At 39.6% G+C, this 13,686-nt stretch overlaps 1 protein-coding gene across 1 annotated transcript in view; it reads right to left on the bottom strand.

Annotated features, from left to right (window-relative positions):
* Positions 1–13,686, bottom strand: part of LOC136875475 (sphingomyelin phosphodiesterase 4) — a 189,021-nt gene that overhangs the window by 150,752 nt on the left and 24,583 nt on the right. Inside the window, exon 3 of the mRNA XM_067149018.2 lies at positions 12,589–12,882. Coding sequence (XP_067005119.2) covers positions 12,589–12,882 — 294 coding nt within the window. The remainder of the gene's footprint in view (positions 1–12,588; positions 12,883–13,686) is intronic.

The raw sequence follows: 13,686 nt of genomic DNA, 5'->3' as shown, positions 1-13,686 counted from the left end.
TGTTGTGAGATGGACAGCAAGCAATGGTATGATGATAAACGGGGTTAAAAGTCGGGTTGAGAGTTTCACAAATAGGAAATGTCCTCTCAGTTTTAATTCCTGCATTGATGGGGCCAAAGTTCCTTATGGGAATCATTGTAAGTACCTAGGTGTTACTATAAGGTAAAATCTCCATTGGAGTAACCACATAAATGGAATTGTAAATATAAGGTACATATCTCTGCACATGGTTATGAGGGTATTTAGGGCTTGTAGTAAGGATGTAAAGGAGAAGGCATATACATCTCTGATAAGACCCCAACTAGAGAATGGTTACAGTGTATGGGACCCTCGCCAGGATTACTTGATTCAAGAACTGGAAAAAATCCAAAGGAAAGCGGCTCGATATGTTCTGGGTGATTTCCGACAAAAGAGTAACATTACAAAAATATTGCAAAATTTGCGCTGTGAAGACTTGGGAGAAAGGAGATGAGCTGCTTGAGTAAGTGGTACCGACAGCTGGGAAGACTTGGGAGAAAGGAGATGAGCTGCTTGAGTAAGTGGTACCGATATGTTCCGAGCTGTCAGTGGAGAAGAGATGGCGTTGAATGACATGAATAAGTTTGAGTGGTGTCTTTAAAAGTAGGAAAGATCACAATACGAAGATAAAGTTGAAATTCAAGAGAACAAATTGGGGCAAATATTCATTTTTAGGAAGGGGAGTTAGGGACTGAAATAACTTACCAAGGGAGATGTTCAATAAATTTCCAATTTCTTTGCAATCATTTAAGAAAAGGCTAGGAAAACAACAGATAGGGAATGTGCCACCCAGGTGACTGCCCTAAATACAGATCAGTAGTGAATGATATAGGCCAATTTTTTTATTTTTTATTTTTTTATTGATTGTTGGCACTGGCTACTGCTGAGCTTCCTGACTGGGGATAGTACAGGCCTCAGGCCACTTGGCGAAACATTTTTTTTTCTATTGGCTTTACGTCGCACCGACACAGATATGTGTTATGGCGACGATGGGACAGGAAAAGGGTAGGACTGGGAAGGAAGTGGCCGTGGCCTTAATTAAGGTACAGCCCCAGCATTTGCCTGGTGTGAAAATGGGAAACCACGGAAAACCATCTTCAGGGCTGCCGACAGTGGGGTTCGAACCTACTATCTCCCGATCTACTGGATACTGGCCGCACTTAAGCGACTGCAGCTATCGAGCTCGGTCTTGGTGAAACAGTCCATGTCCAGAAGCAGATGGAGATTTAGGGGTCCAATTTGGAAAATGCTCCTGTGATGCTGAGAGCTATCCTCTGGAAGAGCTTTCCAAGGTTGTAGTGTTACATCTGGCCCCTACACCAGGTACAAGGGCCATGACTCGCAGCTGATATTTCACATGTTTGACACAATCTTTTGAGTTTCATCCTCAGATGTGCCTAGTAGTAGAGTTACCGAACCCAATCCAAAGTCTTACTGACCCCAAGATGACCTGCAGCAATGCCTCCACCTACTTCAGCCAAAACTTCCATCTTTTTGTCCTGGGAATTACTAGCTGGGTGATCCTGCCATCGGACGACTCCCATATGCGCGTCAACAGACTTGTTGATATCAAGCTACTTCCACTGATCCCAGCATACCTTGTATGTTGAGCTATGTTCGATGATGTCCTTTGATGATGATCGCCGTCCCGATTCAACTTCTCACATCTGTTCGCAAGCTGCTCCCTTCTCACGGTGGCACAATCCCAGCCTTCTGCTGTCACAGCTCAGATATTCACTGAACATGCATGCCTCTCAACCTTCTGACAGTGGTGCAGCTCTCAGGCTGGACAGGGAGTCAGCGTTGCAGTTTTTCCTTCCTTGTTAGTGTTCAGCAGTGAAGTCATTCCTGCAGGCCCTGAGAACTACTGAACTCCACATAAGGGGTTTAATGAGTCGTCAATTTGGGCTAACAGAAAACAGTCCTCCTTGGTGACGTCGTTCAGCTTCCGATAATCGATGCAGAAATGGAGCTTGACGCTCTTCTTCTTTACTGACACTATACAGGATGACCACGGACTGTTACACTCTTCAAACACTCCCTGCTGCTTCAAGTTGTTCGGTACCTGGTCAGTCTATGTTTTCTTAGGTAGAGGTACCCGATAGGGTGGTTGATGGATAGGTATTGTGTCAATGGTGTTAATGTGATCCACCACCCTTCGACCCTCCCATAGTCATCTCCTGTTATCGTAAAGATGTCCCAAAACTCAGTGATCAGACACTTGAGCTTCTCAAACTGTTCTGTCTATAGGTATCTTCTAGTTTCAGATGTCACCATTTGGAGCTTGTTGTCCACCTCCCTAGTTTCATGTCGCACACAGAATTCATACCAGCACACAGCTTCAAATCAGTATGAGCATTCTGGTCATATAAAGCCCATTTTAGGTAGCTGTCAGTCTGGATTCCATAACTCCACTGTCCTCTAGAGACCCCTCCAGTCATGTAGTCAGTACCACCTCACTATGCCCCACTACCACTTCTTCTTTGGGTAGCATGGTTGCTTCATAAATCCAGGGTGCATAGAGTGCCTAATTACCTCATTGGTGATGTCAGGGACAAAGACCCAAATGCTCCTCCTACAGCACAGGGATGGTAGGTATCTCCTGAAATCCATAACACATAAGGGTGTTCGGCTCCCTCTCTATCTGCCTCTTAGGTGATGTCTGGTCTGCCAGCTTGGACTCTCGCCAATGATGCCTTCTTGCTTTACTCCTCAGGGTGATGGTGAGGAAATCCTTAAGGCTAAGTTTTTTTTTTTTTTTGCTTTCACGTCGCACCGACACAGGTAGGTCTTTTGGCAACGATGGGACAGGAAAGGGCTAGGACTGGGAAGGACGCGGCCATGGTCTTAATTAAGGTAAGTCCCAGCATTTGCCTGGTGTGAAAATGGGAAACCACGGAAAACCATCTTCAGGGCTGCCGACAGTGAGGTTCGAAGCTACTATCTCCCGAATACTGGATACTGGCCGCACTTAAGGCTATGTTTCTCGCCGTACATCAAATGTTGGTGAATCTTGGCATCATGAAGCCTGTCGACGAAGGTGTAAGCAGCCTACCACCTTCTGCAGCACACAGCTATCTATATGGTGAATTCCTGCGGTGATTTGCCTGGGTGCTGTATCCTCTTCTTCAGTTAGATTCAGTAGGCAGCTGCCAGTTGGTCTCACTGTAACATTCCTCAAACACTCTTGGGATCTCTTCATATACAGCACCTCGCCAGACACTGTGTAGCACCTTTGTCGGTCATCCATGCAGCACAGTGATGAGTTATACGGCTCACCCTCCAGCATCCCCCCATTATGATTCACCATGGTCTTGAATTTATCCTAGGCTGATGATGACATATAGTTTTGTCGAAACCAGTACCAAAAGTTCATAAACGTGACGATTTAACAGAAATGTAAAAAAATGTTCACGTAATATATAGTATTGAAAAGGTGGATCTTATTATTTGCTTTGTTTATTGTGAGTCTTGAACTGAGTTCGGAACGCCATCCACAACGTACACTAGTCAAAGTGCGAGAGACACTTTTGTGATGCTGGTAGACAGACCTCAGTCTGATGTCTGGGGCCATCATCCATCCATGTAGATCACTCATCTCTTGCCTCAAGTCTCGAACAATGAACTCCACAATCTGAGGAATTGCCTGGACTGGTTTATCAACTTCATCAACCATTTCATTTGTTTCTTGCCTCAGGTCTCAAACACTGGACTCAACAAAATGAGGTACTGCTTTGAACTGTTTATCGATCATTTCACTTACATTCTGCATAATGCCACTATTTAATTTTACTTCAAGAGCATGCACCTCCATCTCCTCCTTTAACTTGTACTGTCCACACTTATGTTTGTTCAACTTGGCTTTGAATTCTGTCTCAAGTTCAGGCTGACTAGCTTTAAATTCAACCTTAAATTTGTTCTGCCGACAGTGGGGTTCGAACCTACTATCTCCCGAATACTGGATACTGGCCGCACTTAAGGCTATGTTTCTCGCTGTACATCAGGTGTTGGTGAATCTTGGCGTCATGAAGTCATGTTTTAAGCTTGGCAAGACACCAAAAGAAAAGCATGCGATGCAGGTACGAGTTTATGAAAATCAACCACTGTCCTTGAAGTGCGTGTACGAGTGATTCGCCTGTTTTTCAGGAGGCCGGGAAAGTGTTTCACAACCCCCGTAGCAGAAGGCCAGCGACCGCCATCAGTGACGAAAACATTAAGAAGTTAAGGACAATAATCATGAACGATCGGCGATTAACTGTGCGCATGATAGCGGATGAACTGCAGATTAACCATGAATCCATGTGTCAAATCGTTACCCAGAAGTTAGGGAAGAGGAAAACGTGTTCTCACCTTGTGCCACATCACTTGATTGATGATCAGAAGCAGGCATGTTTAGAGGCTTCACAGGATTTTGTCGAAACGGCGAATGCGATACCAAATTTCTTGAACTGTATTGTCACTGAGGATGAAACCTGGTGTCTCAGGTACGACCCTGAAACAAAACTTCAAAGCATGGAATGGCGTTCTCTGGGATCCTCTCATCGGAAAAAGGTCAGAGTAGAAAAGTCACGCATCAAAACGATGCTCATCACCTTTTTCGATAGTCAAGGCATTATCCAAAAGGAATTTCTACCTGAGGGAACAACATTGAATGCCGCACAGTACAATGAAATTTTGACCCCTTTCATGAAACGTCTATGCAGGGTACGACCCCAGTACGCACAACAGGGTTCATGGTTTTTTTGTCCATAAAATGCTCACCCACATACAGCCAATATCATCAAAGAGTTCATGGCAAAAAAATGGGATGGTGCAATTTGAACATCCCCCATACTCGCCAGATCTCAATCCTCCAGACTTCTTCCTATTCTCATGACTCAAACTCGCTTTGAAAGGAAAGAGATTTGACGATATTTAGGACATCCAACGAAATGTGACGAGGCTTTTGAACACCATCCCAAAGGAAGCCTTCTTGCAAAGTTTCCAGGACATGTATCGCCAATCACAGCGGTTCCTAGTTATGGGAGGGCACTATTTCGAAGGATAGTAAGGTCACTGTCGTGCATTGTTCATCTATGTTGATAGTACAGGACTATTCACCAAGTCACAGGTTGTATATTGAACACTGATTTATTATGGCTATTTTAATAGAAAATAATCACAATTACATAACCACAATGAGTACAATAAAATTAAAAATGCCACTTTATTTTTAAATACTCGCCTAGCATTCTCTCTTAGTCCTAGCAGGTGAATGACAATATTACGTGCCACAGTTAGAACATTTCAGGCTTTAATATCTCCTTTCCACCTAAAATTATCTTTACCAATGAAATATCTGCTTTTACGAGTGTTTTCGTCCTCGTGTGAAGTATCATTGTCAGAATTCTGTATCATATTTGCGGAATCATCCCCTATTTCTTCTGTGTCAGAGTTATGGTACTCCTCTGTCACCCTGATTTACCTCATCTTGATCATTATCACAGGCTCTCTCTCATTCAGCTTCAGAGTCCTCATCCAACGAGTCTACAATGCAAGACATTAATAGTTGCTAATCCCATCATAAACCACTCAGGTGCCACCACTGCTAGCCATAAGACCAATAGGCATGCAGGTTACTTGCTTGAAACTGTCTCTCTAATGCACAGAATTTATGTAAGAGGACCTGGAAGCCAGGCTCCATCTCATCAAACATAATAGAAATTTCTTCGCATTGAACACACTATTTATTTAATTCTGCTTCTGACACCAGTTGTAGCAGGTTGCCAAGAGTCCTTCAAACTGGTTTTCAGAAACATTCTACATGACCTGTCTAACAGTTAATTCTGTTGGTGTGTCACGTTAATGGTTTGAAGAAGGGATTAGTGATTGTTTATGAGCCCTAGGAAGCCCTGTTCGTGGACTTTAAACACGTTTTATTATACATTAAATTACCTGAAATGCTATTTACAGTTAATTACAAGTTCACACATTTGATTTTTCTACTCAACAGAGTTTTTCTTAAAACACAGACACTTTCTTTCTCTTGGGTGATAACATTACACATTTTAGGTGGAAAGGAGATATTACAGCTTGAAATGGTCTAACTCTGGCACGTAATATTGGCTTCTCACAGCACAGTGTCATTCCAGAACAGTTCACAACTAGCAAATCTTGTTGAACTCCGTGTAGCCGTCTGACGGAATCACTCCTGATGAATGACTCATCACAGACTTGCAACTGTCTCTTGAATGCAAACTTTCACTTTCATTCTCAACTGATGAACTCACGATTGATTCATATGACACTGACTGGTGTGCGCAAGTTACACCCTTCATAGAGGCCCACAGAAGATCCTAGTAGTTCCCACATCCAGATCATTTGGAACGTCTGGCCCATTGTTAGTCAACTTCCAGCTTCTTCTAGCAGCTTCCTCATCACAAGCCTGTTGTCATCGCTGGTACTATTGTTTTGTTTGCTCCTGGCTCCGACCATATTGTTGCCATTGTGCTGAGATTAACATCTTTTGCGGACATTATTGCCAACCACATTGCACTCAGCCTTCACTGTCTCATTATTGTGCTACTTTACTCATAATGGAACATTCTAAGTTATATTTCATAAATTTTGAGTGAATTTCTATTTGATTGCTTCTAATTATGTTACATTACCCATAAGTACTTTTTAATCATCACAAATTTCTTGTTTAGATAACATTTCTAGTAATATTTTGTTTTCATGCAATTGTTTGTTGTATTTTGCATTACATAATTAATGTTTTAATTTTAGTTGCCATACTACAGTAACCATGTACTGCCAACAGAATATCTCCCAACTGCAACTTACTTGTGAATAATAATAATAATAATAATAATAATAATAATAATAATAATAATAATAATAATAATAATAATAATAATAATAATAATAATATATTTATTTATTTAGTCTGATCCAGGACACCCTAGGTTTGCCATAAGACACAGAATTATACACAATAACAATTTTGAGGCAAGATAAAGAAGATTAATGTTTAAAAAATGATAGGTTACAATTAACCATGTTAAATGGCATGAACTCCATATAAATGGTGACTAAGAATCGAAACGGAGTATTTGATGAGTGAGACGACTATCTCATCTTGTAGACTTCTCACTAGTTTACATTTTTGTCGCCATGTACGAAAGATTTGGGAATTGATCCCCTCGCGCCAAAGAAAAGTCCAGTCACCGTAATTTTTTTAAGGTTATACGACTCAAGAAAGAAAGAAATGGTTGGAATATAGATATCCTTTTTCTCATTGTCTACGTCAGTCGGCTGAGAGGCTGAAGATTCAAAGCGTACCGTAGGATCAATAATTTCTGCTTCGTTCCTCCGTCTGTCAATCGCAATAATATCAATCCTGTGAGTGCTGCCTCCTTCGGCGATACAGTGGACTTCTTCATACACTTCTAGATTTATGAGACGAAGAGCATTAGCAATCAGGTTTCTGATGATGTTATGGCGTTTGATCCTAAGCAGTTCTCCTTGAGGGAAACTCCCCCGTACATGTGGTAAGGTTTCATACTCACTGCAGTGGCCTGTGCTGGCAGAACGTCCCGGCAGAGTACGTACTGGTGCAACCATCGCGGTCATCTTCAACATCTCCCTAGATTCCGAACAAGTTAAACCATCCCTTCTGGTAACCCAAGAATTAGCAGCAGGGACTTGAGCAAATAACTCAACACCTCTTCCTTTCTGTGGATATGCACACCAAGCTTCAAATTCGTGTGTTCTAAGTATATCGCGCAGTTGTCTAACAGATTTCGATGATGTCTCTTCATTGAGTTGAAGTTCAGATAGGTAGCGAGTTTTTATTGCTGTGAAATTTCGAACAGCATTTACGTGCGAATCATTCACAGCTTCTAGCTTAAGATTGATGTTCAGCTGTTGAAGGTATGCTTCCCAAGTAGCGCGCATTAATGCTAACCCTTTATATTTGTGGCTCGAATAGATCATACTGACACCCGCTTGCTTTGACATACGTTATCATTAGCAACGCCTCCAATAAAAGTTCCATTTTCTTTTCTACTTTCAGATATATCAACCGCATACACACTTTAACATGTTTATTACGTTCACACTCCTGTTTTAAATAAATGACTGTGATTTTACCATCTTGGATTCATACTATGGGAATTGAAGAAACATCCCCTTTGATGATTGTGTTTATACCCAAGGCCGTCACAGTCGTAATGATATATAACAAAAGGATCCATTTTAGTTCTAAACTCTCAAATATTCATGTTTAACCACGTTTTAATCTTCAGAAACTGTAAAAAAATTTTACACACTTTGGTGCATTATCGTTATTTTAGATGTTATTGTATAATGTTTTACGAAACCACTATTTATAATTTATAAGATTAGAAAGACTCCATATGTATTATTTTTAAGATTGATATGGCTGATGATGCCCGTAAAGGAGGGTGAAATATGCACCATTGACTTTTATGTATTATGTATAAAATTTTAACCATATGAAATAGTGGTTTATATTGTATTGTATTGAACAGGTGGACTTAAAAAAAAAAATTGTAATAATATTCGAGACATAGATCATACTTGTCGGCGTGTCACTCAGAAGTTGTAGAATTTCTTTAAGTGCGCTTCTGATCATGTTGTCAGCTTTTAACAGACTTGATTTGGGAATTTTCTCAACCGAAACAGTCTGGAAGGGGTATATCAGTGTAGGGCCAATAAACTGATTTATTACAGTCAGTAAAATACTTTACAGAAAATACTAGATATGAAGGTCACTTTCTCCTAAACAAAGCTCATAATGTTGAGAAATATTCCTGAAGGAACATTCCAGCTCTTCAGGGGAAATTCATCCAAAGATGTGCTCCAATTTGGTTGCATGGAAATTCACTGTGTACACTTTGTTCTTTAAATGTATGCCCAAGAAGTAGTCTCACAGAACACAAACAGTGCTGCATAGGGCTCACAATCATTTACAGCTTCTTCAAAACAGTCTAACTCCGCATCTGTGGGCGTTATTTAGGAAAACAGATATGCAAAACAGCATCTCCTAGAGAGAAAGTCTTATCACTTTCTTGCCAGACTATCATTGCTGCGGTGAATGACAAAGGGAGCCCGCTAGAGATGTCCCTGAGGTCAACAAAGATGTTAAATGGAAGTCCCGTATTTAGGAGCAGCAGAAGTACAAATTATCATGATGGTCTATCTCTTCTACAATACTGTAAAGTTCATAAATCATGTCTACGTAAAAGTAATTCAGTATTCATGTTTCTATAGAATCTAATTGAACGTTCCTTCCTTATAACCAGTCTTGAATATCTTTCATCTGTGATGCAGTGTGGTGTATTTTGTTCAAAACTCTTCACTATTATGAAAACACATCCCACCTCACGATAACTGTTTAGAAATCAATTTATAAAACTTCCACAATGCACTATAGAATGTTAATCAGAAAGACGTGTGGTTGTGAGCAAATACCCCAATAATTTTTTTCATAAATCCTATCTTTGCTGAACTTACAACACAATCAGTTGTCTTATTATTCTGGAGGGTCTTTTAGAGTTTGCTTTCTGATGGTTCTTGACAAATACCTTTTATACTTTTTTGTCAAGTTATGTCTCACATACTGTATGTTTCATTCAAATCAAATGTGGGATATTCGTAAATTTACATTCTCATCTTATATATGTAAACTGGGGTAAAATTGATCAATGCAATGTAAATGTTTACTACTTAATTTTATATTTTTGTACTTTATATTTTGTTCCTATTTTCATCTATGATTTAAATTTAATTGTTGGTGGATTTCACCTCACAAGGTGGGGTGAATCTGATAACAAACTTATTCTGCATGTCTATCAATTTGTGAATCTGACTACTTTCCTGAGTTTTGAAATTTATAACAATGTATCAAATTTTATTAAAGTCTTAATTTGTTAAAATGGTACAGTACACTTAATTCTAGTAATAGTGCTATACAAAAAATTTGAATTATGAATGATTCCCAGACAAATCTACACTGATGAGTTCCAAGTGGTAAAAAAAATATACTGTCAACATTATATGATGATTTTTTTCAATATCATAATCATTTATGGTGTTATATATATTTATCATGCCTTCTACATCCATGTTATGTAACTGTGGTGAAGATGAGCTAGAGGCAAATGAAAATGAAGGAAAAAGAGAGTACAAAATTAAAAGGAAATGATTTCACCGTTGTAAAATTTCCTACAGAAAAAGAGTTCGATATTGTATTAACAGCAGTGAAGATAATATACATGAAATGACACTTCTAAGAAAGTAAGTTGTTGATAGTAATGTTTACTTTGTCTTTCTGGAAAATGGACACGCACCTGAGGCAGAAAAGGTCCAAACTGATAGAAAAGTTGTGCTACAATACTGATTTTTTGGTTTGTCTCAGATTCTTCTTATAAGCTCATATGATCATATTCACCCAATAAAACTGCAGTATTATAATGAGATACGGATAGCATCAAAATGGTGTTAATTATGGACATACAAATGAAGAATATTAATTAAGGTATGGGAGTAAAAATACCATAACTCAACAAATCTGCAACTGAAGTACTTGTCAGTAACAGAAGTTATCTGACTGATGTCTTTACTCCACAAGTGCGGTGTACATGAGAAATAAATCTAACGATGACAACTCTTGGTACAGTGTGCTACAACTTGCCTTTATTGTAGACCAGTTCGTCTAGAACTCAAAAAAAATGATCAGCTACGGGACTGTTGTTACGGTACTGTGTCAACATTTCCTATTGTTGAAAACTATGTAAATGATTGGATTCACACCATCTGATTAAAATCACCTCATTTTACAGTACTACTCTCAAGAATTTAATCAGTGCAACAACTATATTCCTCCCTTCCATAACGAATTTTCAACTTCTTTCGTCTTTTTGCATTTGAAGCAAACCATTGTTGGTTTGATTTATATAACTCCTTCAAACCCAAACCCCATGCCACAAGAGCCCTGAAGGGCCATAACCTATCAAGCAACTGCTGCTCAGCCCGGAGGCCTGCAGATTACGAGCTGTTGTGTGGTCAGCACGACGAAACCTCACGGGCGTTATTATTGGCTTTCTAGACCGGGGTTGCCATCTCATCGTCAGATAGCTCTTTAATTGCAATCATGTACGCTGAGTGGACCTTGAACCAACCTCAGATACAGGTAAAAATCTCCGACTTGACCGGGAATCGAACCTGGGGCCTCCAGGTAACAGGCAAGCACACTACCCCTACAGGGTGGAGCTGGCACATAACTCCTTCACTGCTGGAAATTCCCAGCGTTGTAATACTAAAATTATAGTCCCACACAAACACCCTCCCTAATATAATCCAGTTAATCCACGAATCTCTACTTCAAGAGAGGGTACCTGCTGATGCAATTCCTTGGCAAATTCTTGCAACTATATGCAAATTACAAGCTTCGCATCTTGGAATTATGAATTTTTGTCCACTCTATATGTCAACTTTAAAATGATGCATTTGCCTGGCCATAGAAATACTAAATTTATTTTATATACTGCTCATACTGGGTTCCTTACAGATCAACACCTTTTATTATTTATTTATTTATTTATTTATTATACCTCATGTAAATCTGACAAATAAAACACAAAACAATAAAAACAAGGCAACAAGCAACTGATTACAGCATGGTTGTCCGAAGAACTCACCTTGTAAGTTCAAGGTGGCCTGGTGTGCAGTTGGGTTGGCATTTTACAGTACTAAATACCCAAAACCTGCGTCCCCTTTCCAAACAGAATTTTGCCAATCTCCAACACCTCTTACAACAGCAGCTGAAGTGATGTTCAACATGCATACTTACTTTTTTGATTGCAGATAAGTAAACACTGCATCTACATGATTCCCACCTGATATGAGAGGGTTTAGAGAAGTTTTCTTCTTTTTTTTATAGTGGTTTAACGTAGCACTAATGCAATGAAGGATATTGGCGATGCAAGAATGAAAAAGGGCCAGCATTGGAAAGTAGAAGCAGCTGCGTCCTTAATTAAGGTACAGCCCCAGTTAGAGAAGATGAGAGGTAATTCATAGTACAGGACAGTTTGCAACAAAGTCTCAACTTCAATCAGCACTTATGTACTACTATGGTAACAGACAAAGAGCTGACATCAAGTAAGGATAGAGAGAAAAAGAAAAGAAGAGAACAAGACAGCACAAGTTCAGAGAAACGGAAGATAACAGAATGTGTTCTTCCTAGACAATCTCTTCCAAAAGGCAAAATTTACAGTAAAACATTGCATAGCTTACTAATGATGCAACTTTAATTAAGATTTCTGGCTTTAGGACTACGTAGGACCACTTAACTCAATGTTAGGCTCTTTAAAACAACAACCATCAACACCATATAAAGGATAAAAATTTGCACTCTGGATTTGTTTTTTCCTGTTATGAGAAGAAATGATAAACAAACTTTTCTTCTTCCAGCATACTTGGTGCTGCCCAGAATGAGGCAACATAGTCTACTCAAACTCTGTCATGGACAGTATATCTAAAATTATTTTGAAAATGAATACTTACCAAATATTCTGTTAAATTATATACAGTTTTAGTATCCCAAAATGTCACAAGCTTGTAGATTAATCTGAACACAGGGCCATCTGGATGTAGAAACTGAAGGAGAAACCTATAGCTCACTTCATCTGTCTTCACTGTAACTAATCGCAGGTCCCATCTGGCATTGGGACCATATATCATATCAACGATGAACTCAAGGGAATGTAGGAGATCTTGAGGGCTGGACTCAGCTACCAGTTTGTCAAGAGCATCACAAACAGTATTCAGAGGCAAAGTGAAGATACACTGAGTCTTCATCTGAAAGAAATATATAAATGTTAAACAAACAAATAAGTTTATTTATAGTTTTCTTATTTATTAAGAGTACATGTGACCAACCATTTCCTTAGAAGGGACATACACTACAAACAGCTAAAAATAAACTTCAAAAATAAATTATTCATATACAAAACTTCTTGCACATTATACAACTAAGTTTTCCAACCAAATCATGGGCAAAACATACATTTTTGATTAATTTCTCCAACCCTCAAAACATATTTCACAATTTTTGCATTTGTCAGATGTGGTCATGAGAGGGGGCCAGCCCTGTAGTATAGGGGTAGCGTGCCTTCCTATTACCCGGAGGCCCTGGGTTTGATTCCCGGCCAGGTCAGGGATTTTTACCTGGATCTGAGGGCTGGTTCAAGGTCCACTCAGCCTACATGATTAGAATTGAGGAGCTATCTGACGGTGAGATAGCGCCCCAGTCTAGAAAGCCAAGAATAACAGCTGCGAGGATTTGTTGTGCAGACCAAATGACATCTCATAATCTGCAGGCCTTCGGGCTGAGCAGCGGCGCTTGGTAGGCCAAGGCCCTTCGGGGCTATAGTGGCATGGGGCTAAATTAGGTTAGGTTATGTTAGGTCATGAGAGGGGAATACAAATGATTTTAATTGTTGAGCATTAGGCCTAAAATATACATAACTGCTCAAATAAGATAGTTTGCATCCTGATAATCCCCTATCAGAATTAGAATAACAATTTGGTATTCACCATCATCTCTTCTCTGCCATACTTTCAAACTTCTGGAAAGCATGGTACTCAACCAGATTGGACATT

This window comes from Anabrus simplex, chromosome 6 (genome assembly GCF_040414725.1).
Source record: "Anabrus simplex isolate iqAnaSimp1 chromosome 6, ASM4041472v1, whole genome shotgun sequence".
In the NCBI taxonomy this organism is placed as follows: domain Eukaryota; kingdom Metazoa; phylum Arthropoda; class Insecta; order Orthoptera; family Tettigoniidae; genus Anabrus; species Anabrus simplex.
This window is presented reverse-complemented; position numbering and strand designations above follow the sequence as displayed.